General features: G+C 46.5%; 1 protein-coding gene across 1 annotated transcript in view; it reads left to right on the forward strand.

Moving 5' to 3' along the window:
- LOC142790832 (uncharacterized) overlaps nt 1-26024 on the forward strand; it is a 281160-nt gene that overhangs the window by 93460 nt on the left and 161676 nt on the right. The window contains exon 3 of the mRNA XM_075885356.1: nt 11389-11474. Within this exon, the coding sequence (XP_075741471.1) occupies nt 11389-11474 (86 nt within the window). The remainder of the gene's footprint in view (nt 1-11388; nt 11475-26024) is intronic.

Genomic DNA, 26024 nt, shown 5'->3' on the forward strand with positions numbered 1-26024 from the left:
AAGGGGCCACTGCTCCAAACTCCATCGCCAAGGTCACCAGCCGATTGGTAGCGTAGGTTTCTCAGCTCACGACTGCTTCTGCGTAGAGCTGATAGACGAGCGAACGAGACGACGGTGTGTTAGGGCAAGGTTCATGCACAGCATGGAAATAAAGGTGTCACAAATTCGTCACTGGCGCCGACAGCATAAAAACTCGAAGAGCCGAGATGTCTTCTCTCGCATGCTGTTATGAAGCGCACCGCCGACGAGGTTGCGATGGGCGCCACGAAACTCGCCCTTGCCAAGGCCACTGGTCGCGCCGGCACCAAATGGGCTCGAAGCATCGAGAGGCTTCACTGACGCATAGGTCTACTGCTGGCGACGCGCCTCAGGGCTTTTTTATAGGCACCGGATGGATTGTTTGAGTCACCAACGTCCAACCAGAAGCACCGCTGGCCGTGATGTCAGAATCCTCGAATGGAGCTCGCCGCTGGGCCGCGTCATGCTCATCAAATCCAGAGCCGTTGCGCGTGGTTGCACCCAAGGACGAGCGACGTTGCCACGCATTGCGTAAGGCTCGCCAGACTGGAAGGCACCGATTGCTTCAATGGGTTTGTGGGCTAAAGAAACTCAATGGGTTTCTGGGCTAAAGAAACTTTGTGGGCTAAAGAAGCGTGACAGACCGGCGCCAATCCTTGACGACTTTGTCGAGTTGATCGCGTCAGGCGGGTTAAACCGCTGGCCTTGACACAGATTGCCTTTGCAGAGCATTGCCGTTTGGTGTGGACTCGCAGGCGTAACAGCACCCCCGCCGCCAGACAATGCGCCGAAAAGACTAGCTGCTTCCACGTGGCTCGGACGCCGGGCTCCTCCAAGTTCGTCTCCAAGGTCAAGGGGAAAACGTAGCTCCAGACTCCGTGTAGTGAACACACCCCATTCGTGAGGACGCATCCCAGTTCCACTGGCTTGTTGCCCGCATTGGCCGGCTAGCTTCGCTCGTCTTTTCTGACGATTTTGGGTCTCAGCACTTGTCGATGGTTCTGCAACTTGTCAAGAATTGTTCGACAACAGATAACACACGGCCCAGCAAGTGCCCTCGGTTACCCGACAGAACACCAGACAATGTATGGTACAACATATACTTAGCTACTTGTCTATCAGAATTTCGTTCCCTCTACATCAAGGGGCACTTATGGGACACAAGGCTTAAAATGAGAACTCAAATTTTTACACGTACAAACGCGTAAATAAATAGAATACAACATAAAGTTAGCCCCTTGAGATCACTCTGGACGAGAGCGCTCAGCTAAGGCCGTGACGAGGAAAATTGTGCCCCCAATCACCAGCGAGAAACCGAAAGCTGGATAAGGTACTAACTAAAACGCAAGTTTCAATGTGTCTGCATTAGCGTTTAGCTTTATTTTTTCGTAGCGAACGTCGAAATTGTGCTGTTCGAGTATCATGCTCCGCATCAGTAACCAACCGCTTTTAGGCGACGATGCCTATGCGGTACCAAGAGCTGCTCATACTTGCGATGTTGCTCAGTTGTGTACCTCCGATACAGATGCCCTGCTTTCTCAAAAAAGGTAGCATTCTTTTTCTTTTTACCCAAGTTTACGCATTTCATTAGCGCTTTAATCGAGAGGTCCTCACGCTGCTATCGAATGAGCGTTACTCGATCAACCCTCGACAGGTCACTCCTACTTTCCCCTACAGGCGAGAGCGTTACACCCCGCTCGCTCTGACTCAATGGCTCCATGTCGTCTCCTCCGCCGACACAGACTGCGCCAGTCGCTTCAGTGACGGGCCGCTCGAGTGACTGCTCAAATGAATTACACGGAGAATTTCCTGTATAAGGTTCCGTCGACTCGCCGTCAAGGTCACACAGATTATCAGCTTTTGCACTTGGTGCTTCGCCACATTTAAGAAGATCAAGTTCCTGCGAAAGCTTCCACGCTTGCGAACGCGTGAGGGCCGTGTACGCTAAGTTGAAGAACAACAATTTACCCTGATCTTTGCGAAGCTGCTCTGACTTATTAGAGAAAATATAAGGAAAACAATCGGGAAGCGCGGCATACACAGCCGCTTCGGTGCGAAGCTTACCGAACGGGCCTTCAATGGCAACCATAGCGATTGGTAAGCAAACACTCTGCTCCTCGGCGACTTGTCTGATCCACGCGCATTCTCCTGTAAAATCATCCGGAGACACCAACGAAGGATAGAGAACATCCATGGTTTCTGCTGAGTCTCCAAGTGCTCAACACGTTTCCCATTCGCACTAATTTCTTAGAGATACGGCTCTAACAACCACATGTTCTTTTCCGATTCTCGGATCGTTGCGAAAGCAATTTTTGCTTACAGTTTATCGCAATATGCCCTTCCTTTTTGCAGTTGTAGCAGACTATTTATTTACATAATACTGCAGACCCAGTGAAGGACCCAAGCAGGAGGGACGTATTTACAAAGCTCGTAATAAGGACAACAGAAGATCAAGAACATGAAAAGCGCGAAGAATAAGGACATAACTCAAACAATGAATAAGAAAGACATTTAATACTTTAACAATACAGGTCAAGATACAATATGTTCAATTGAGTCTATACTATTTATGAACAATGCTGGTAATTCCTTTCATTCGGTTACAGTGCGCGGGAAAAAGGAGAATTTGAAAATGTTAGTTCTAGCATTGAAGGGAGTTAGAGAGTCGGCATGCCGGTGTCTTGTTCTGCGAGCGGTGAGTGGTTGGATGTATTGTTCTGGTCTCATTGACAATTTGTCATTCATGAGAAGATAAAGAAATTTTAATCTTTGAATTTTACGTCTTAGTTCTAAGGTTGGTATGTTATGGTCTCTCATGAGTTGGGTTGGGGAATCGCTCGAACGGTATTTAGAGTAAACGAACCGAACCGCTTTATGCTGAATCATCTCAAGTGCATGAATGTTAGTTTTTATGTAAGGGTCCCAGATTATACATGCATACTCCAATTTAGGTCTTACAATAGATGTATAGGCTAGCATTCTAACACTTGCAGGAGCATGTTTGAGCTTATGTCTTAAAAGGCTCAGTTTACGAAAGGATGACGCACAAATGTCTGAAATGTGCTTGTTCCAACTTAAAGTGTTTGTTATGGTAAGACCCAGGTACTTATATTCTGTAACTTCGTTCAAAGGTTGTCCTGAAAGGTTGTAAGGGAAGGATAGAGAATTTTTCTTATTGGTTATTTTCATAAGAACTTATTTGTCGGCATTTAGGTTCATATTCCACTTCGTACACCAGTCATATATATTACAAAGATTGGAATTCAATACCGATAGGTCTTCTCGGCATGTTATTTCATTAAATAATACACAATCATCTGCAAACAGCCTTATTTGAACAGGGCCAGTAATCACATCCACAATATCGTTAACATATGTGAGAAACAACAAAGGGAGGGATTGTGAACAGTCATTATCAATGCGAACGAATTGCTTGCGGTTACTCAGGTACGAATATATCCAGTTAACTATAAATGCAGGAAGACCAGTAGATTGTAATTTATTGATAAGGTGAACATGGGAAACAACATCAAAAGCTTTGGAGAAATCTAGAAAAATAGCATCTACTTGGCCCGACTTGTCTAGAATGGCGGCAAAACTGTGAACAACCGATGTTAATTGCGTTACTGTAGAGAAACCTTTTCTAAAACCATGTTGAACAGAAGAAAGCAAATCACGGTCATGTAAAAATTTGTGAATGTAGTTAGCTATGATATGCTCAAGAAGTTTGCAACACGATGATGTCATTGAAATTGGCCTGTAATTACAAGGGCATGCAGGGTCACCTTTTTGAAGACGGGTACCAAGCGGGCTATTTTCCAGTCAGGAGGTACAATTGCGGTTGAAAGAGATAGGCGAAAAATTATAACCAGAAATTGAGCCAACATCTCGGCATAACGACGAAGAAAAATATTGCGCAATTTGTCCGGGCCTGGGGAAGCTTCTGTTTTAAGGCTAAGGAGCAATGAAACCACACCAGGTAAAGATATAAAGTCATCATCGGGGGCTGAAGGCACATGGATTGTAGGCATGGGATCACTCGATTTAGAAAAAACACTTTGGAAATAAGCATTAAAATGTTCAGCAATATGGAGAAGTTCAACAAGGAGCATGCCACCACGGTTAAGTTGTTTTATAGGCTTTTTTTTACTGGACAGGAAACGCCAAAGCTTCTGTGGGGCATTTCTGATATAGTTTGTCAAAGTATTTTCAAAGTACAGACGCTTTGAGTTTGCGACTGCGGAGTTGAGAACGATTTGGTTGGCACTAATAGTATTACGGTCAGCCGCTCCTCGTCTTAGCCTTTTGATTTTCCTTTTGATATGCAAAATTTCACGCGTTATCCATGGAGTTGCTTTTCGTACATGTCTTATTTTGTTTGGAATGAAGTTGTCAAGGCAATATAAGCAAATGTTTTTGAATTTATCCCATAATTCAACGGCATCAGAACCACAAAACCAGCTGAGGGAAAGGTCGAGATGGTCTAACACACTTTCATCCTGGGCCATTGAAAAATTTTGGACAAATACAGATTTGAGCCGAGGCTCGGGGTGGCGTATATTTTCAAACATACAGGAAAACTCAACAATTAAATGGTCAGAAATACCGCTACTAACATTCACGGTAACATTTTTAATCATACGGCTCCGAAAAACTAGATCAAGCATCGAGCTGCTTGACCCTGAAACACGTGTTGGTTGTTTTACGATTTGGTGCATGTCATGGCTTAACATTATATTAAAAAGGTAAGACGCGTAAGTGCTTAATCCTGTACTGCAAATAGTATTTTCCCAATCAACGCCAGGCAAGTTAAAATCACCTACCAGAAAAATTCTGTCATGCCGAAATGTCGCCATATGGTCATACAAAGCTTTTAAGTACTCCGGGGAGGAATCGGGTGGACGATAAACCGCAAAAATGAGAAAACAACGCCCCCAACAAGATGCTTTTAAAGTAAGGCTCTCAAGATTACTTATCTGTTGCAAAGCAGTACAGTTAATTCCATGTTTTACCAGAACGGCAACACCGCCGCCCTTAGACGATCTACCACGGCGGAATACTTGATAAGAAGGGGGAAAAACAGTATCGTCCTCGATATCACCCGTAACCAAGTCTCGGTTATAACTACAACATGAGGGTTATGGCCCAATATGATAGCTTCAAGTTGTTCTGATTTATTTGCAACACTGCGAGTATTTATGTTTAAAAGACGGAGCTGTTTATCCTCAGGGGATCTTGGTCAAGCGCTGAGTTTCCTGTTCGGAGAAGCGCCGAGTTTAATTCGAGAGTTTGGGATATCGTCCCATACGAGTTTTTCTTTGTCTACTCGAAGTTTGTCGTGTACAAGGGCTACTTTCTTCCCCTGCAATTTTTCATTTTTTTGCGCTCTCCCACAGTAGCTTGCGTTTGCGCAGTGTTTCTTTCGAGTAATCATTTTGGATAGATACCTCGGTACCCTTCAGTTTATTAGCGTTCATAATAACTTGCTCTTTTTCATTGAAATCCTGAAAGAATATAATCACTGGTCTTTGGTTTCCTGGCTTTCCGATCCTATGTATCCTACAAACTGACCTGCAAGGAACATGAAGCTTTTTGACAAAGATTTCGGTGAGTACTTTGCGTTTCAAATCGGGCTCGGTTTCCGCAGGATCCTCGTTCACTCCAAAAACGACCAAGTTTGCGCGTCTGCTTCTATCTTCGTGGTCAGTTATTTTGGCCTGGAGGGAAGCGATGTTTTTTCCAAATTATCTACCCTAGGTACCCGTTTTTCCATTTCCGTGAACGCAAGGCTCAGTCACTCATAAGCTTTTGCATGTCGTCCTGTTGAGCTCTAAGTGCTGCGATTTCCGAAGTTATGTTATTTTGCCCCGAAAGGAGTGTTTCAAACATTTCCTCTACCGTAGGTCCCGGATTTACCTCGACATACGCACACAATACCAACAGGCACACACAGTACACATCATACATGATGCAAAGACACTGCTGGGGGCACGGCAGGACCACGAGACCGCGGCAATCACTTCAACATGTAGTGTAACAAGCACCAACCTGTACGAAATAGAAGAACGGCGCTTTATGCCACATGTCTGCGCAAGGTCCGCCGTGTCCACTGAACGTGAAGTTGCTGGATCGATCCTTTATAGGTGATTCACTTGATGTCACGTGGCCAGATAGGGGAGCTGCCGGAAGCACGTCGACGAGTTGAATGCTGCTGAGTCCAGGCAGTAACCAGTGCGTCTCGGAACAGCACGTGTCAATTACGGCGCTGTCCAGCGATGAAGATGCTCCGGCGAAACCAAGCAGCAAAGCCTGTACGAAATAGAAGAACGGCGCTTTATGCCACATGTCTGCGCAAGGTCCGCCGTGCCCACTCAATTAGCGGTTAGCGGTTTCGAGATTAGCGGTTTCCGTGATTCAAACGCCCGTGTGGTATCAGCGTGTTGGTTAGGAACCTTACTCAATTTCACCGCTTTCATTTCTCCTTCGCCTACATGTCCTTCGTAAGAGATGGGTCCTTCCTGAAATTACGGTGCGGAGTGCGTTTCCGTTGATCAGGTTTCTAAGAAAAGCCCTCTTTCCTTTCATCCTTTTCCACGCGTGCTGCCCTTATATGCAACTTTCGGCGAGTATAATACTCCTGAGCCACCTCTGCCACCTTGTTTAGCTGTACTTCACCAAGTTTGTCCTGCAGCCAAAGCTCAGCATCTTCCTTGATGCAGCGGTAGATTTGCTCTAATGCAATGCATTCTACAACTTTATCACGAACGTCATAAACACCCTCACCCTTGAGTCATTCAAATAAATTGGTTTTAAGACGAACCGCGAAGTCAACGTGTGACTAATTCCCCTTTTTAGCTTACCAGAACCTTGGCCTGAAAGCCTCATAATAGAACTTATAACGTCTTAAGAGCACTTCCTAAACCTCTTCACAGCTTTCAAACGCTTCCATCGACAAACACGTTATCACGTCGGACACTTCGCCGGGAAGAAAAGCTAACACGTTCTGCACCCAAAGAGGCCGCTCCAAAACATTTCGCTCACAGACGTGTTCAAACTTGACGAGATACTTCGCCATGTCCTCGCCTACTACGAACGTTGGCTGTTGGTCGCGAATTCTCTGACCGCCGACCTGAACTGTCGCAGAAGCTACGCTAGCACCTGCGAACACTGTATGATTGCCAATTCTGTTCGTTTCAACTCAAGCCAATCCTGTCTCTCAGCCTCCTCACGGCGTTCTTGCCTTACAGCTTTTTCGCCTTCGCGAACTTCTAGCCTTTCAACCGCCTCGCGGCATGCTTTGATATCCGCCCAGGCCTCATCGACTTCCTCAGTCGTCACTCCTGCATGCCTCATGATCTCAAGTATCGCTTGCTTTTGTTACGCACGGCCCAAAATAAGGCCAAGTTCCTCACAAATTTTGACCAGTTCCTTCATTTTAAGGTTCTACCTCGTTCATTCTAGCCTCTTGCTTTTTGCCCCTGTTAAACATCTACTTGCCGTACCCACTATATATCTACTAGCAAGACGCGCGAGCGATTTTACCTCTGCCGTGTTTACACCTTCCGTTTTAACTTTGCTTTCAAAGTGCTTAGACTTTGCTTGAAACGATCAAAGCTCACTATAATGCACCGCACAGCCCTTCTCTAAACTACTATAACGTGTGCTAAAGTAGTCTGGTGAACTGAGGAGAAAACATCAGGCACTTACTGCATCGATGTCGCTGACGCCGGCCGATCCCACCGCTGTCACTACTGTCACGAAGGTGAGACCCCAACACTGTCCCGAAGACGCCACTGCTCCGAACTTCACCGCCAAGGTCACCAGCCGATTGGTGGCGTAGGTCGCGACTGCTTGAGCTCGCGACTGCTTCTGCGCTGAGTTGATGGGCGAGCGGACGAGACGACGGTGAATTAAGGCAAGGTTGATGTACAGCAGAAAAGCTTTGGAGAGCATGCAAAGGGGCAAAGCTGCTGGTGAGGATCAGGTAACATCAGATCTGCTGAAAGATGGAGGACAGATTGTGTTAGAAAAACTGGCCACCCTGTTTACGAGGTGTCTCCTGGCGGGAAGAGTACCAGAGTCTTGGAAGAACGCTAACATCATCTTAATACATAAGAAAGGAGATGACAAGGACTTGAAGAATTACAGGCCGATCAGCTTGCTCTCTGTAGTATACAAGCTATTTACAAAGGTAATTGCTAACAGAGTAAAGAAAACATTAGAATTCAATCAACCAAAGGAACAAGCAGGATTTCGAACAGGCTACTCAACAATTGACCACATTCATACTATCAATCAGGTAATAGAGAAATGCTCAGAGTATAACCAACCACCATACATAGCCTTCATAGATTACGAGAAGGCGTTTGATTCAGTAGAAATATCAGCCGTCATGCAAACACTGCGGAATCAGGGCGTAGATAAAGTATATATAAACATTTTGGAAGAAATCTACAGGGGATCAACTGCTACCATAGTGCTTCATAGAGAAAGCAACAGAATACCAATCAAGAAGGGTGTAAGGCAGGGGGACACAATTTCCCCAATGCTGTTTACCGCGTGCTTACAGGAAGTTTTCAGAAGCCTAGAATGTGAACAGTTAGGGATAAGAGTCAATGGAGAATACCTTAGTAACCTGCGCTTCGCCGATGACATTGCATTGCTGAGTAACTCGGGGGACGAATTGCAACTCATGATTACGGAGTTAGACAAGGAGAGCAGAAAAGTGGGTCTTAAAATTAATCTGCAGAAAACGAAAGTAATGTACAACAATCTCGGCAAAGAGCAGCGCTTCGAGATAGGTAATAGTGCACTTGAAGTTGTAAAAGACTATGTCTACTTAGGGCAGGTAATAACCGCAGAGCCGAACCACGAGATTGAAGTAACTAGAAGAATAAAAATGGGGTGGAGCACATTCGGCAAGCACTCTCAAATTATGACAGGTAGATTGCCACTATCCCTCAAGAGGAAGGTATATAACAGCTGTATCTTGCCGGTACTTAGCTACGGAGCAGAAACCTGGAGACTTACAAAGAGGGTTCAGCTTAAATTGAGGACGACGCAGCGAGCAATGGAAAGAAAAATGGTAGGTGTAACCTTAAGAGACAAGAAGATAGCAGAGTGGATTAGGGAACAAACGGGGGTTAAGGATATCATAGCTGAAATCAAGAAGAAGAAATGGACATGGGCAGGGCATGTAGCGCGTAGACAGGATAACCGCTGGTCATTAAGGGTAACTGACTGGATTCCCAGAGAAGGGAAGCGGGTTAGGGGGAGACAGAAAGTTAGGTGGGCAGATGAAATTAAGAAGTTTGCGGGTATAAATTGGAAGCAGCAAGCACAGGACCGGGTTAACTGGCGGAACATGGGAGAGGCCTTTGTCCTGCAGTGGACGTAGTCAGGCTGATGATGATGATGTACAGCATATAAATAGAGGCGTCACAAATTCGGCACTGGGGCCGACAGCGTAGGGACTCGAAGAGCCGAGTTGTCTTCTCTTGCAAGCAGTTACGAAGCGCACCATTGACCAGGTTACGATGGGCCCCACGAAACTCGCCGCTGCCAAGGCCACTGGCCTCAGCAACAGCGAAAGGGCTCGAAGCATCGAGAGGCTCACTGACGCATAGGTCTACTGCTGGCGACGCGCCACAAGGCTTTTTTTAAAGGCGACGGATGGATCATTTGAGTCACCAATGTCCAACCAGAAACGCCGCTGGCCGGATTGTCAGAATCCTCCATTGCGGCATGCCACTGGGCCGCATCATGCTCATCTAATCCTGAGTCCCTGCACGCGGTTGCACCCAAGGACGAGCGACGTTGCCACGCATTGCGTAAGACTCGCCAGACTAGAAGGCGCCCATTGCTTCAACGGGCTCGTGGGCTGAGGGAGCTCGTTGTGCGTTGCGTGACAGGCTGGCACCGCCACTTGACGATGTCCTTGAGTTGATCGCGTCAGGCGGGTTCCACCGCTGGCCTTGACAGAGATTGCCTTTGCAGAGGCATTGACGTTCGGTGTGGCCTCGAAGGCGTAACAGCGGCGAAAAACAAGGCCTTGTGGAGTTGGAAGGATCCGCAGTTTTTGCCCCCACGACTGCGGCTCCTTGTTTTTCTCAGGGACAGGGTGAAGTATACGTAGCATAGGAGAATGGGTACGGCGTTGATGTGAAGGTGACTGGTGTAAGTTGAGCTTCCGGCGAGGTGAAAATTTGTCCAAGGTTGCAGGCTTCCTTAATGCAGCTGGCTCAGGTTATGGTGGGAGATCTCAAGTGTTGGGCCGGATGTCGTCACGCAGGAAAAACTCTCGCAGTCAACCCAAGCGCGCACGTGACCCACATATCCACAGGCGAAGCATAAGGGATGGTCGTCTCGAGTGCGCAAAGGGTTCTGAAAGCGTGGTGGTGGTGGTCAGGAGAAAGGAAGGGCAGCCTGGTGCGTAGGCTCAGGTGAAATTACAAAGGAGCAAGTGGAAGTAGGCGTTCACGACAGGCGGACGTCGGGTTTCGTTCAATGCTTTGGCGTAGGTCAGTGGAGCAGCCACAGGGGACGCGTGAGCTGTTGATAGCCCCTCGGACACTTGCTCCTGGACGGCTCACTGTAATGATGGCGCGAAAATAGATAGGGCACCTTCGGAGGTATAAGACATAAGGGACAACTGGCGTGCGACCTCTTCTCGTACAAATTGCTTGATCTCGAGAAGCAAAGTGTTGCGATCTACTGCAATGCCAGCTGCCGTTAAAGCGGAGATTGTTGCACACGGCGCGCTGGCGCGACGAGTGGTGTCACGCTGTTTCGAGAGCTCGTCATAGTTCTGACAATGTTAGATCACTTCCGCTACAATTTTCGGGCTCTTGGCGAAAAGCATATAAAATGCGTTGCCAGTCACGGCTGTCAAGATGTGTTTGATCTTCTCGACTTCTGTCATGGCTGAGTTGACACGCCGGAAAAGGTCGACCACATCTTCGATATAACTGGTGTAGTTTAACCATTCTCCTTGGCCCTAGTACGCAAGCGCTGTTTGGCCCGTAGTTTGCGAAGCACTGGACGGCCGAACAAGTCCGCAAACGCCGTCACGGACGTGTTTGGCCGAGGCATAATGAGGCATAATTGAAAAACCACGGGTAATACTCGAATTTCTCAGAAAACTTATAGCTTGATTTCAATAAAACTTTGAAAATGCAGTAGTATAGTTTATTCAACATTTATTTCATGTGAACTGAAATAACATATTTCTTTCTGCCTAAGGATGGCAGTTAAGACCCTGACAATATGTAAAATGAATTATTTTAGGTAATGTTGTGGTGCTATAATGGCCTTACTCGTATTATTGTAGAATATTTGTTTATTGAGATATGTTCTGGACTTGTGTTTCAGGCCTACAGAAGAACATTTATACGCAATTTTGAGCACAACTTCTGAAGGTGATCAGGGTGCAACATTTACAGTCCACAAAAAAATAGGTAAGCCTAGGTGACAGTGTGAGAGGGTGGGGGCATTGTTTGTAAAGCTTGCTGTCTTCCGCTCTAAAGTGACTTTTTGGACCTTACTGCGTAAGTGTATGCCCCACATGTCTTTAACATACGATCTAAGTTATGCCGAGGTAATTGCACAGTTAAATACATAATGTAGCTCACGTTTTGAAACTGTCGCGGCAATGCCAGATACACATGAAATAAGACATTTGTGTGGCAACGTAAGCATTTTTCTATTTTATGCGGTTCCTTAAGCTAAAATATTTCAACTATTAAACAGGTGTTTTCAGGACATTAAATCTTTCTATATGTAAGCAAGATCAGGATAAGTTGAGGCATGCGGGGAAATACTTCCCCTAATATTGGCCCGAATTCTTTATACTAAAGTTCGGTAACTGCAATCAGCTAATGAACACAAAATGAAAATAGCATATTTTATCACAATGAGTGGGTACGAATGCAAAGAAAGAGCAAGGTTTTATTTACAAACACATGCCGACGTGTGTATTTTGCTAAACTTGCTTTTGGAACTGTTTACATGAAATATACTTATACGTGCTTTCATACAAACATTAAAAATGTAAACACAAGATAGCGGTACATCATAATTTAACACAACTCAAACAATGCAATTACTCAAAAGTTCTATACATATATATATATACATACATATATATATAAATATATATATATATATATATATATATATATATATATATATATATATATATGTATATATATATATATATATATATATATATATATATATATATATATATATATATATATATTAAGCACATTAGATTATGAAAAGCCCTAAAGCCCTTTACAGAGGCTAGGTGCCTCACTAATTTGTGTGAGATCTCTGATAACGTGGTCAAATTACTCCGAGGAGTAAGAATAATCGATACCACTGTTTATCTGAAACATTCTATTATAATCTACTCGTTGTAAAAAAATTATTTGAAGTAGCCAGCTAGAAGGTGATCATTCCACTTCATCAGACAGACGGGCATGTTTTACGTTGTCAAGAAAAAGTGGCCAATTTACACACAGTATGGGTTAAAAACCTCAATGCTCTTCCTTGATGTAAAACACTTGGCCTACCTATCAAGACGCTTCACCAACAAGCCACTCAAGAAGTACTTCCAAGTTGATCAGGTGGATTGTGGTACCGTGTTATTTCACCTGCCTGAGTGATGAAGACTTTGAAGGCGTATCTTACATTGTGTTACCTGAATATGTTTACCTACTGTAGGCACTCACATTCAAAGCCAAGCGCCAGTCTCAACGAATAGATGCACGCTACATAGCTGTGCCGCATTTGTTGGTGTATTGCTGTGGCGTTGACCACAAAGCAAGTTTCAAGTAACTTATTGAAAAAACTGTCCTGATCAGGTGATTCTCTTCAGGGAACGGTTCCGTTGCGAGAGGTTCCATCGTGGGGACAGCAAGGGTGTGGTACTTTATCGAATTGCGGGCTTTCAGGACACCCTGCATGTTATCCTCCCAGTGCGAGATGATGATTGGCATCCTACATGCGTCCTGCGTGCTGAGGTGCTCGACATCATACTGCACCATGAATTTCCACAGCAAATTAGTTAACGGTTATCACCTCTCGCCGCAAAAAAGGTCGTGAGGCTTTGTGCTGTAAATAATTGAACTTCAGACTGAAAGTGCCTCGTGAGTGCTTGGTTGCAGCATTCCAAGAAATATTCATTGGAGCTTTCAATATTGAAGGGGCGGGAGCAGAAGGTTGCATCAAGTGACTTCAGGACGTTTACAAATGTTTTTAGAGTTCAAGAGTTCCTGTAGCTGTCATCTGCCTTCTGCCAAATTCAAAGACTGATTGAAACGAATATACTTAAGTGACAGCGTTATACACCAGAGCACACCTATCTCGCCCCCCATCATCTCGGCTCTTGCGCACACTTCAGCACTCAGACTCCCATTTGTTCGGAACTGGCAAGGCGTGTACGTGTTAAGTCAAGTGAACAATAGAAGCGGCTCGCTTGGGTTTAAATACGAGAAAGCGCATATGCGCGTCCCTCCCGCTTACAAGAAGTCTTTACACCTTTGTGCCTTGTCGTCCTATTGATTAATCCTTAGGGTTTAACGTTTCGAAATCACGATATAATAATAAGACGCCGTAGTAGAGGCCTCCAGAAATTTTGACCCCGTGAGGTTCTCCAACGTGCACCCAAATCGGAGCGCACAGGCCTACAACATTATCGCCTGCATCGAAAATGCAGGCACTACAGCCGGGATTCAATCTCACGACCTGCGGGTCAGCAGCCGAGTATCTTAGCCACTTGACCACTGGGGCATTGTGCCGTCTGTGGATGTGGAAACATTCAGCCCGTAAGGAAGCATCAAATTCCGCAGCCACTGAATATTTGCATTCCAATGAAAACACTATGGGTTCTGTGTATAAGTAAGTAACTCCACTGCATGTATTGCAGCGTAACACCAGTTTCTTTTTTTTATTTGCAGCAGTAATTCGCACGCAGTAGGCCTATAATATGTGACCCCGACTGCCATACTCTTTCACACGCTGAATGCAAATGTAGAAGATATCACGACTCAAGCTTCCATGCACACACTGCACTATTGAGCGCAAATGTAGCCTCGTAATATCTGGATGCTAAGAAGCGTGAAGAGCGGAAAGCGTGTATTGCGAATCAGTTGAACGGCGACATGATTTGACTGTCGCCGGAAAAATATGTTCTGTGTTTCAGCTGGCGTCCCCGTTGCACTTTAAGATCACGTTATGCCTGACACTTTCGTACCGAGGGCATGTTCCTACCTAGGACCACACATGACAGTCAATCGATAAACACACGTGGTCCAAGTGCGAGTTGGAGCGGAATTCTAGCGATGTACGATGACGCTGGCTCACAGAGCAGGTTTTGCCTAACTTCAGTAAAGGCATGTCGTATATTGACTGAGTCGAAAGACACGCTCTCCACTGTTCACTTTTCTTGACGTCGCAATAGTACGTGTCTGATAAAGTGACTTCCGCGGTTTGTGATACCCATGCTAAAGACATAGTGAACCGGCGAGTAAAATCTTCTCAATATTTCACAAGAAAATTGCACAAACTTTGAAGATAGGAAAAAAATTACATTATATTCACGAAGTGAATGATGATGGCTTGTTCCGGAGAATTATTAACTGTGAATTTCCCCGTTCATTGCTGATGCTACCGATTCAGCGCAGCTGCGCGAGCCCTCGCCGCCTCTGAATCAGCTTGCCGACGTTTGTGTGCCGCTACAGCTTTGCGAGCCCTCAGCTCCGGGTTGGTTTACCGGCGCTGCAGTTTCACTACAGCTTCGCGATCCCACAAGTCTGGATCCGCTTGTCTGCGCTGCCATGCTGCAGCTGCTCTGCGAGCCCGAAGCTGTGGACTGCGTTGCCACGCAGCTACGCTGTGCACTCCATGACCGCTGTTGTCGAAAGAGACAGAGAGCCGCACCCCTAGCGGTCTTCCCTCAAACCGCAGCACGCGCAAAGAGTGAGCGCACGCGCCGCCCCGCCCTTTACCGGGCTCTCCATGACCGCCACTGTCGAATAAGAGAGAGAGCTACACCTCTAGCGGTATCCTTTCAAAACGCAGCACGTGCCAAGAACGAGAGCTGGCAGCGCCCCGCCCTCTACCAAGTGCTTCCAGTACTATCGTGTCACACCAACGGACAAGGAACATGGCTTGACCTTAGGAAGCCTCACCCCTATAACCCAAAGATTCTGAGAGCTGAACTCGTCTTGAGAAGTTTCGCGTTTGAACTACGGAGCACCTGCTAGCATGGCCGTTCAGGACGTCGCTTCGCCACGCTTGCGATAAATGGAACGACGCGCTTCATAAACACTGTGGCACATACTAAACTTGCAGTGTTGTGGTGTGTAGCTTGTGTGTAAATAAATCGAGTGCGCCTATATCTACCAATGGTTGCACTTGAAGTCGTATATGTAGCTCCGACGAGTCTGAGTAGATGTTGCTGATTGTCACAAACTCGCCTGCGTTCCAAATTGGGGGCGTATCTGGCACGAGAGGCGTCGGCTCATCCAAGTTCCGAAAATAAGATGGTATTGAGCTGGTGTTACGAACAAGATGGAAAACTGGGCTAGTTGGTGAGCATTCATCGTGGTTAACAGCGCGAAACACCCGGACAGGAGCGATAGAAGGACACGGTACAGCGCTGACTTTCAACTGAAATTTTTTATTGAAAACACGAGAATATATATATAGACAGAACAGAAGACCTCGTGACCAAACCAGCCCCCTCAATCGATAAAATTATACACGGCGACAAGGCTTTGTCATGTGCACGCAATCTTGCCACAAAAATAACACATACTTCAAACTATAAGATTCCAATGTCGCCAAGAAAACCGGGCATGAGCAGACGAATGAACTTTAGCCACTATCTAACAAAGATAATTCATTACCAAGTAAGGCGATAGACGGCTGGCTAACGCATTGAGACCCTTTCTTATTTATAAAAAATGCCTCCATAATTTCTCTTGAAAGCTTGTCTGGGTGCTTGAAGAGTACTTTTGTTTTTTCAAAAAGTGGGTGGCATCCACATTCGCGGCAATGCAAAGACAAATGTGAATGCGCAAATCCTTTCAAGGAACTGTGGTGTTCCCTTAGCCGTATATTGACACAACGCCCGGTCTGACCAATGTACTCTCGCCCGCATGAAAATGGGGTTGAGTACACGACATTCTGCATGCACGGGAGAAACTTCATAGTATGTTTGATACTACACTGCTGATAAATCCCAGTCTTCCTGCCTTCTATGCGAGTGTTTACTGCCTGGCAAAGTCCCTTAAGCTTCGTTCTGCTTGAAAACCCAACGTTTAATCTGAACTTAGATGCTACTTTCTTTAATCTGTGCGAAAAAGAATGAACATATGGAATGTAGACAGAACGGCTAAAATCTTTTTCTTTCACTCGGGAGGACTGCCCCTTGACCTCACGCAGCAGCTTATCGCAGCAGCAGCTAAATTTCCAAAGATCGATTGTGGACGTCGTAAAGTTGTTTAATGAACAGGGACAAGGTCTTAGGTTTACTATTGAGGTTCCTGAAAAGGAGGAGTTGCAGTTCTTAGACCTTAGACTGTCTTTCAAAGCGGAACATGTGTGTTGGACCTATCAACCGAGGTCAAAGAAGTCTCTTCTTGATTTCAGATCAGGGCACTCGAAATTGATTAAACGAGGTATAGCCACTTCCGCTATAAGGTCCGCCCTCAATAAGAGTTGTCCCCATCGTATGCTTGACAGCGTTAACTATCAGGTGGCGAGGCTGCGTGATGCAGGCTTTCCTCACTCTATCATTTCTACGACTTGCGATAAGCTGCTGCGTGAGGTCAAGGGGCAGTCCTCCCGAGTGAAAGAAAAAGATTTTAGCCGTTCTGTCTACATTCCATATGTTCATTCTTTTTCGCACAGATTAAAGAAAGTAGCATCTAAGTTCAGATTAAACGTTGGGTTTTCAAGCAGAACGAAGCTTAAGGGACTTTGCCAGGCAGTAAACACTCGCATAGAAGGCAGGAAGACTGGGATTTATCAGCAGTGTAGTATCAAACATACTATGAAGTTTCTCCCGTGCATGCAGAATGTCGTGTACTCAACCCCATTTTCATGCGGGCGAGAGTACATTGGTCAGACCGGGCGTTGTGTCAATATACGGCTAAGGGAACACCACAGTTCCTTGAAAGGATTTGCGCATTCACATTTGTCTTTGCATTGCCGCGAATGTGGATGCCACCCACTTTTTGAAAAAACAAAAGTACTCTTCAAGCACCCAGACAAGCTTTCAAGAGAAATTATGGAGGCATTTTTTATAAATAAGAAAGGGTCTCAATGCGTTAGCCAGCCGTCTATCGCCTTACTTGGTAATGAATTATCTTTGTTAGATAGTGGCTAAAGTTCATTCGTCTGCTCATGCCCGGTTTTCTTGGCGACATTGGAATCTTATAGTTTGAAGTATGTGTTATTTTTGTGGCAAGATTGCGTGCACATGACAAAGCCTTGTCGCCGTGTATAATTTTATCGATTGAGGGGGCTGGTTTGGTCACGAGGTCTTCTGTTCTGTCTATATATATATTCTCGTGTTTTCAATAAAAAATTTCAGTTGAAAGTCAGCGCTGTACCGTGTCCTTCTATCGCTCCTGTCCGGGTGTTTCGCGCTGTTAACCACGATGGTGTTACGAAGTTTCATGAAGAGAATGTAGTCTCTGATTCTCGTAGAACTGTTGAGATGCCAGACACCACCGAAGTTCCACAGCCCTTCGTGTGTCCTGTGTTCGTACGAGGAGAGGTTAGGAGGCTGTCGGTTAAGATGGAGTGCTCAGAGTCCCGATGTTGTCGTCTTCTACGGCTCCGTTCTTGGCACCAGCTAATATAAGGAAAGTTATCATCCCCCTACACTTTTCTTGGCATTATTGTCTGTTATATCTCGTAGTATTTTGTCAAAACATGGAAACACGAGCCCCAAAGTATAAACATCTTTTCCTTAGTCATTAACGAGTGTCTCGTACTTGCAGACTTGGTGTTTTTAGGTGTTATACGAGAGACTATTGGTCAGCTGCCAGCTCGTAATAAGTTAACGTGCATTGTAACCCCGAACAGGCGCATAAAGATTGTGCCACACTCGCCGCCATGGCTTCTTGTGGTGCAGACAGACATTCCCACATTTAAATTAACATATATACCCAATGAAGTGGCTGGGGGGAGAGCCGCCATGGTAGCTCAGTGGTAGCACATCGAAAGCAGTATTCGAAGATAGCAAGTTCAGTTCCTGCCCACGGCAAGTTATCTTTTCTCCCACTTTTCTTTCTTCAAATTAACATATTGCAGGCATTCATTAAGCACATATACTATCTCTACACATATTCATCATCATGAGTGGTCACCTTCTTCGTCTGCTGTGGGGATTTGGCTTGCCTGAGTTATTGCCTTGGGTGTGCTCACTTCACCGTGTCTTCTGGGCCTAATAAATGTTGCCTTCACTGTTACATCACAAGTGGTGGAGTGTGCTGTACGATCTTCCGACCTCGCCCAGCCCGATCTGTCTCCTGGAGATCGGCTCAGGTCGTCGTTTGTGCCACATGTCCGGTAACATGCCTCAGGATGAGCCAACCGGCGCTTCTGCGTCTACCTCCACGGCCCCGGCTACCGCGGCCTATCCATCGTGCATTATCACCGCGAACCAGCGTGAGCCGCCCACGTTCGCCGGACTTCGAGGTGAAGATGTGGAGGATTGGTTGGACCAGTTCAATCGAGCGAGTTCCACTAACAACTGGGATGATGCTACCAAGCTTCGCCGTGTTTCTGTCTATCTGACAGGCGTAGGGAAACCGTGGTTTTTCAATCACGAAATGGACAATACGGACTGGACACGTTTGAAGCAACACCTTCAACAAATTTTCGGCACCCTGGTGGTTCGCTCAGCTCACGCGAAGAAGACACTGGATGCTCGCAAGCAACAATGCGGTGAGTTTTTCACATTGTACATAGAGGGTGTGCTTGCTCTCTGTCACCGTTTCAGCACGTCAAGGTCTGAATCAGAAAGAGTTCGTCATTTATTGAAAGGGATCGGCACGGTCACGTTCAATGCATTGGTCATACAAAACCCGACCACAGTCGCTGACGTTGTTGTCACGTGCCAACGCCTAGAGCAACTTGAGTATCAACGGTTACCGCTGGACAGCGCTGAAAACACCACCACGACTGATGCATAATTGCGTGCTATGATTCGGGCGATTAAACGGGAAGAGCTGCAATCTTTCGGCTTCTCAACGACACCAAGTCCGTCTCCCACCTCCAACACTGCTTTGCGCGACGTTATCAAACAGGAGTTGGCGTCCATGACTGGGCTAGCGTATGTAGACTTTCCGGTACCTCGACTCCAGCCGACGTACGCACAAGCCCTCGCTGGTTTCCCACCCGTCGTACAACTGATGCCCGCCCACTGGACGCCTGTTTCACTAACTTCGTTAACTTCGAGTGCTCCTAGCCAGCCCTTTCACCCACCATGGCGGCCGCCCCGTCCGATCTGTTATTACTGCGGCTATCGGGGCCACATTGCACGCGTCTGTCGGAAGCGTCAGCAGGACGAGCGTCGTGGATTCGACACCTACGAACGGGATGATGGGACAAGCTGGTACGCTTTCCAACGTCGTTCTTATGATCCGCCACTACGTCGCTCACTGTCTCCAACTGTGACATCTGAGCCAACCACTTCTTACCGCTCTACTAGACGCCACTCACCCTCACCCCTACGTCTTTCGACGTCTCCATTGCGACCTGTCTCGCAATTCACCAACCAGCGCCCGGAAAACTAACCTCTGCAGCTTTTGGAGGAAAAGCTGCATCGAACAAAAAGACAGAAATTCCTCCAGTGCGTCCATATAATATGATATCTGTTTTAACAGAAGGTGTGTACGTGGACGCTTTTATAGACACTGGTGCTTGTTTGTCTGTGATTGATCGTTCCTTTTGCTCACGTCTGCGAAAAGTCACCATCCCTTATGATAAACCTACACTGCTCGCTGCTAAAGGGGACGCGATTAGACCTGCTGCAATGTGCACCGCTCGTGTTTTCATAGCTGGTCTTCTTTTTTTGTGCAATTTGCTGTGCTGAGTTCGTGTGTCCACCAGCCTATATTAGGCTGCGATTTTTTGTCTACGGCGATCGCTTCATCTGCCGTCGAGAAGATGTTCATATGATGGAAACTGACTATGCCCTGTATGCGGATGACAAGCCCGTTCGCTTGCTCGTTGCTGAAGATACCGAGCTACCTCCTGGTCATCAGCGACTAGTTACCATCACTTCTAATGTGATCGACTCTGGTGACGTGTTTGTCCAACCATCCGCACGCTGTCTCACCAGAGGTATAGCCTTTGCTTCAGGTGTAGCGCGGTTCCACAATGGCTCCAAACTTCTCGACGCTACAAACCAGACGTCTGAGAAAATTCTCATTCCTAAAGGCACCACAATGGCTTGCGTTACTGAATCCCAACCTGTCTCTGTTGTCCCGCTTATGCCAGCGTGTTCTGACCTTCCTTATAATGGACGTTCATCAAGCGTTTCTGTTCTTGCCGCGACTATTAGCCCAGAACTGACCTCTTCACAGACAGATGAGTATCTTGCCTTGCTACAAAAGCATAAGAGATTGTTTGATGCCCATTCCTAATCTCTGACACAGACGTCCATTATTAGGCATCGTATCCAGACCGATGACACTTCCATCGTACGCCGTCGACCATATCGCCTCTCTTCGTCCGAGCGTTAGTTCATTGAACAAAATGGAGCCGATATACTGCAACGGAAGATTATACGTCCCTCCGTGAGTCCTTGGTCATCCCTGTTGTTTTAGTAAGGAAAAAAAGGTGGCGCCGTGCGATTTTGCGTGGACTACAGAGCACCTAATAAGATTACCCACAAGGATGTTTAGCCCATGCCGCGCATAGACGATGCTTTGGATTCACTGCAAGGTGCCGAGTACTTCTAAAGCCTAGACTTGCTTTCAGGTTACTGGCAAATACCCATGCACGAGGATTCCCTCAGCACTTGCAACGACTGGACGAAGTTCTTACGTGCCTTGCAAACGCAGGCCTTCAGCTGAACGCCAAGAAGTGCCATTTCACGAGCAAGACGATTACAGCGTTAGGCTACATTGTAAGCAAGGACGGTATTCGTCCCAATACAGACAAGATTTCCGCTGTCCAACACTTCCCGCGTCCTGAAAAAGCCAACGATTTGCGCAGTTTTCCGGCCTCGCTTCTTATTTTCGCCGATTCATTCGAGACTTCGCCTCAATAGCTTCACCATTGCACAAGTTGCTCGGATCAGGCGTCGCCTTTGTGTGGTCTCCTGAATGTGAAGCGGCGTTTGCCCAACTGAAGTGTGCACTCAAATCCGAGCCAGTCGTCTGCCATTTCGACGAAACCGCGCCTACGTTCCTACTTACAGACGCTAGTGGTCCAGGCATTGGTGGAATTCTCCTACAGCAATACAAATCTTCACGTGAGAAATTCGTCGCATACGCGGGCTGTGCACTGACCCCTGCCAAAAAGAATTATACCATCACCGAACTGGAGTGCCTACCGGTCATATGGCCGATACAAAAGTTTCGACCTTATCTCCACGGCCGCCACTTTACTGTGGTTACGGACCATCACGCCTTGTGCTGGCTCTCGACAATGTAGATTTTGTCCGGCCGCCTTGGTTGCTGGATTCCTCGCTTACAAGAATACGACTTCACGATCACATACAATTCGGGAAACAAACATCAAGATGCCGACACACTTTCGCGTTGCCCGCTTTCTTCGGAGCCCCTTAACAAGCCCGCCACTGCCACACACGAGAAGCTTTCGGCCGTCTCTTCCCTACATGTTTCGTCATTAGCTACTGTGAACCCCACTACACCAAGCGAGTGTGGTTTGTTGTAATCTCCCCAACGTGCTGACCCTTACTGTCGCCGCATCATGGACCGTCTTGGCGAGACTTGCCGGTCCCCTAACGCCCGTCTTCGCCGACAGCTGACGCAATTCAAGCTCAACAACCACGTCCTATACCGTCATATCTACCACCTGATAATCAACGCTGGGTACCCATTCTACCTCGCTCTTTCGGGCTCAAGTCGTCAAAACATATCACGACGACATGTCTGCTGGACACAACGGCTTCCAAAAAACGTATGACCACATAATATGTCACTACTACTGACCGGGCTTGTCAACCTTTGTGGCGAAGTACGTTGCCTCATGTGCCCTTTGTAAGCGTCGCAAGCTACCTACATCAACTTGAAGTGGACAATTACAACCGCTCTCGTGTCCCCTGCAACCATTCGAGGTAGTTGGCGTTGACCTTTATGGTCCGCTTCCTATGACTGTCACGGGCAATCAATGGATAGTTACAGCTGTCGGCCACCTGAACCGCTACGACGAAACAGCTCCCGTGCATTGTGCATCAGCTTCGAAAGTGGCTGACTTCATCCTTCGAGCAATAATCCTTCGACATGGACCTCCTCGTGTAATCGTGAGCGACCGTGGAAGAGTATTTCTTTCAGAACTCGTCGAAGAAGTGCTCAAGGCATCCAGCACTACACGCAAAACAAGCTCCAGTTACCATCCTCAGACTAACGGCCTGACTGAGCGCTTTCATCGTACACTGTCAGATTGCCACCATTTGCCATTTGTCACTTTTGCGTATAACACCTCTGTACAGCGCACAACCAGTTACTCGCCGTTCTACCTCGTCTACGGTAGCTTCTCCTCTTCCTTTCTCGATGTTTCGTTCTTCTCTGCGCCTTTCAAACTATGTTCATCTTCAAGCGGAGAATACGTGTCTCGTCTACTTCATTGCCGCCAGCTGGCTCGCGTCAACACTGAAGCCAAGCAACAGGATCGCAAGCTTGAATATGATGCCTCTCATTATGCCGTGTCCTTCAGCCCTGGCGACGAAGTCCTCTTTCTTACACCCATTCGCACTCCCGTTCTGTGCGAGAAGTTTCACTTACGTTTTATTGGCCCCTACACTTTCTTGGACCAAACGTCTCCTGTGAACTATCACGTGGCACCCGTTCTTCTTCCAACAGACCACCGCTACAGAGCAGCAGAAATAGTCCACGTATCCCGCATGAAGCCTTTCATACGGCGTTCCTCTTCGCTTTAAACTGCGGCCAAGAACTGCGGTCAGGATGACCGCTTTCACGTGGGGGGGATGTTAGTGTAGGCATTCATTAAGCACATCTACTCTCTTTACACATATTCATCATCATGAGTGGTCATCTTCATCTGCTATGTAGATTTGGCTTGCCTGAGTTCTGTGTCTTGGGTGTGGTCGCTTCACCGTGTCTTCTGGGCCTAATAAAGGTTGCCTTCACCATTACATCACAACAATATATATATATATATATATATATATATATATATATATATATATATATATATATATATATATATATATATATATATATATATTTATATGTATACACACACACATATATATATATATATTTATATATATAGTGTGTGTGTGTGTGAGAGAGAGAGAGAGAGAGGCGTTTTAAAGCGGCACTCTTTTATATAAAAGGAGAGCGGTCATGACAATTTAAGTGGTAATGGGGGAACCAGCCTGTGCACCGAGCCAACCAAACGTCGTCTCCTTCACCGACTGAGTAATATCCGCTGCCTTTCTGAGTAGCACTCATCCTCTTCAATACATTTTCCTCCCCTCCGGAAAAGAGCTATTCTGGCGACTCATGGGCAGGAGACAATAGAGGGATCGTAATACGGTTTTAGGCGGTCTATGTGGACGTTCTCACATGGGGCTGATTATGAGGCTGCTAGAGCGGCTCCACGATGTAATTGACGGGTGATGTTTCTTTACCCACGTGGTAAGGGCCGTTATACTTGGACATCAGTTTCGATGAGAAACCAGGGCTGGTTGAAGGGATGCGAAGCCAGAGAAGGTCATCCAATTCGTAAGAAGCTGGAGCCAATGGGCTAACGCGGTGGTGTTTCTGGCATTGCTATTAAGCACTTGTGAGGGAGCGGGCAAGTTTACGACACCCTTACGCGTACATAGCAGCTTGTGACACCATCGTAAACTCAGCAACATCCAGGCGGTAACCAAGGATGGTGTCTAGCGTGCAAGAGGACTCGCGACAACAAAGGTGGAATTATGGAGAGAAACCAGTGGTTGTCTGGAAAGCAGTATTATGCGCGTGTGTTACAAAAGTGAAAATACTGTCTGATTTGGAGTAATTGGTTGTGACGTAAATATACAGCATATCTCCAAATGTACGGTTCAATCGTTCTTTAATGTCATTAGTTTGAGGATGATACGCCGTGGTGGTGCGATGAATGACTTGGCATTTCTTGAGAAGCGATTTGACGGCGTCCAACAAAAACACACGCCCTCGGTCACTCAGGAGTTTACGTGGTACACCATGACGTAAAAAGATCCGATGCAATATTAAACGACTGACATCACTTGCTGCCGCAGAATAGAGTGGTGAGGTTTCTGTGTAGCGCGTAAGGTGATCGATAACGACGATTACACAGCGATTTCCAGCAGGTGTCATGAGAAGAGGTCCATACAGATCAATGCCAACACGATCAAACGGTCGGGCAGGGCAAGGTAAGGTTGTAGTGGAGCTGGAGAACGTAGAGTCAAATTCTGCCGGCGCTGGCAAGCGAGACAAGAACGTACGTAGCGACGAATGAAGCGATACATTCCACGCCTGTAGTAGTGGTGGGACAGGGGGGTGTAGGTTTTAAATGCCAAGCATTTCTTAGTGAACTTCGGTGACTTTGAGCGTATCTATCTATCTATCTATCTATCTATCTATCTATCTATCTATCTATCTATCTATCTATCTATCTATCGATCGATCTATCTATCCAGCCGCCTATGACATTTAGCTCTCCTGGCAGTTTCAATATTGGTATCAATACCAAACTTGGTATTGCATAACATGACTGTATACAGAACATATATAACTAGTCATGACATGAAAATCATTACATGTATGTCTTGAATGCAATGATTTACAGTTCATGGTCCTGCAGCTCTTGCGTTGGTTTCGTTCACATGGCATGCTGAAAAACTGGTATGGTATGACATGATCGCATGGCGAACACAAGCGACAGACCCTCACATGAATATTATGACATTCGTGTCATGTAACCAAGACTACATACCATGCTCATGATGCGCTGGCGGACGTTTCGCTAGCGTCACATATACCAAATTTGATATTACGGTACCTGAATGGATGATGAAGGTATATGACGGGAGCAAACATGATAATAATTAGATGTGTGTCATGTAACAACGTGACTACATGCCACGATCATGATGCACTGGCGGCCGTTTCGCCAGCTTCACTTATACCAAGTTTGGTATTACGTGACATGAATGAATGACGAAGGTATGATATTGGAGCAAACGTGTAAACATCAGATGCGTGTCATGTAACCACATGACCACACGCTACGCTCACGATGTGCTCACGTCCGTTTTGATAGCTTTACATATGCCAAACTCGGTACTACGCAACGCGAGCGGACGACATAGCTAAGTGACACAACCAAACATGATAACCACGACATGCGTGTCATGGAAAACATGACTACATGCCACACTCATGATACGCTGACGCCCGTTTCACTAGCTGCCTTTATGCCAAATTTTTGTATTACGTGACTCCAATGAATGACGAAGGTATGTGACTGGTGCAAACATGATAATGATGATATGCGTGTCATGTGAGAACATGACTACACGCCAAAGTCAAGGCGCCAATACATTTCGACGCGACGCGGTGCGTGTGCTCATCGGCGTTCATTTTGTCCCGTAACGCCGGCGTTGCCAAGCCAGGCTCCGGTGCTGCCATGTACTCGCAGGCGCGTGCCGCGCAGCATTGCTTTGGTGCATGTGCGTTTTAGCGCATCTTGCGTCCCTCCGTAACGAAAAGAGAGAGACACAGTGTTGTCTCGGTAACGCATCGGCGCGAATTTCG

The sequence above is a fragment of the Rhipicephalus microplus genome, unplaced genomic scaffold (assembly GCF_043290135.1).
Source record: "Rhipicephalus microplus isolate Deutch F79 unplaced genomic scaffold, USDA_Rmic scaffold_129, whole genome shotgun sequence".
In the NCBI taxonomy this organism is placed as follows: domain Eukaryota; kingdom Metazoa; phylum Arthropoda; class Arachnida; order Ixodida; family Ixodidae; genus Rhipicephalus; species Rhipicephalus microplus.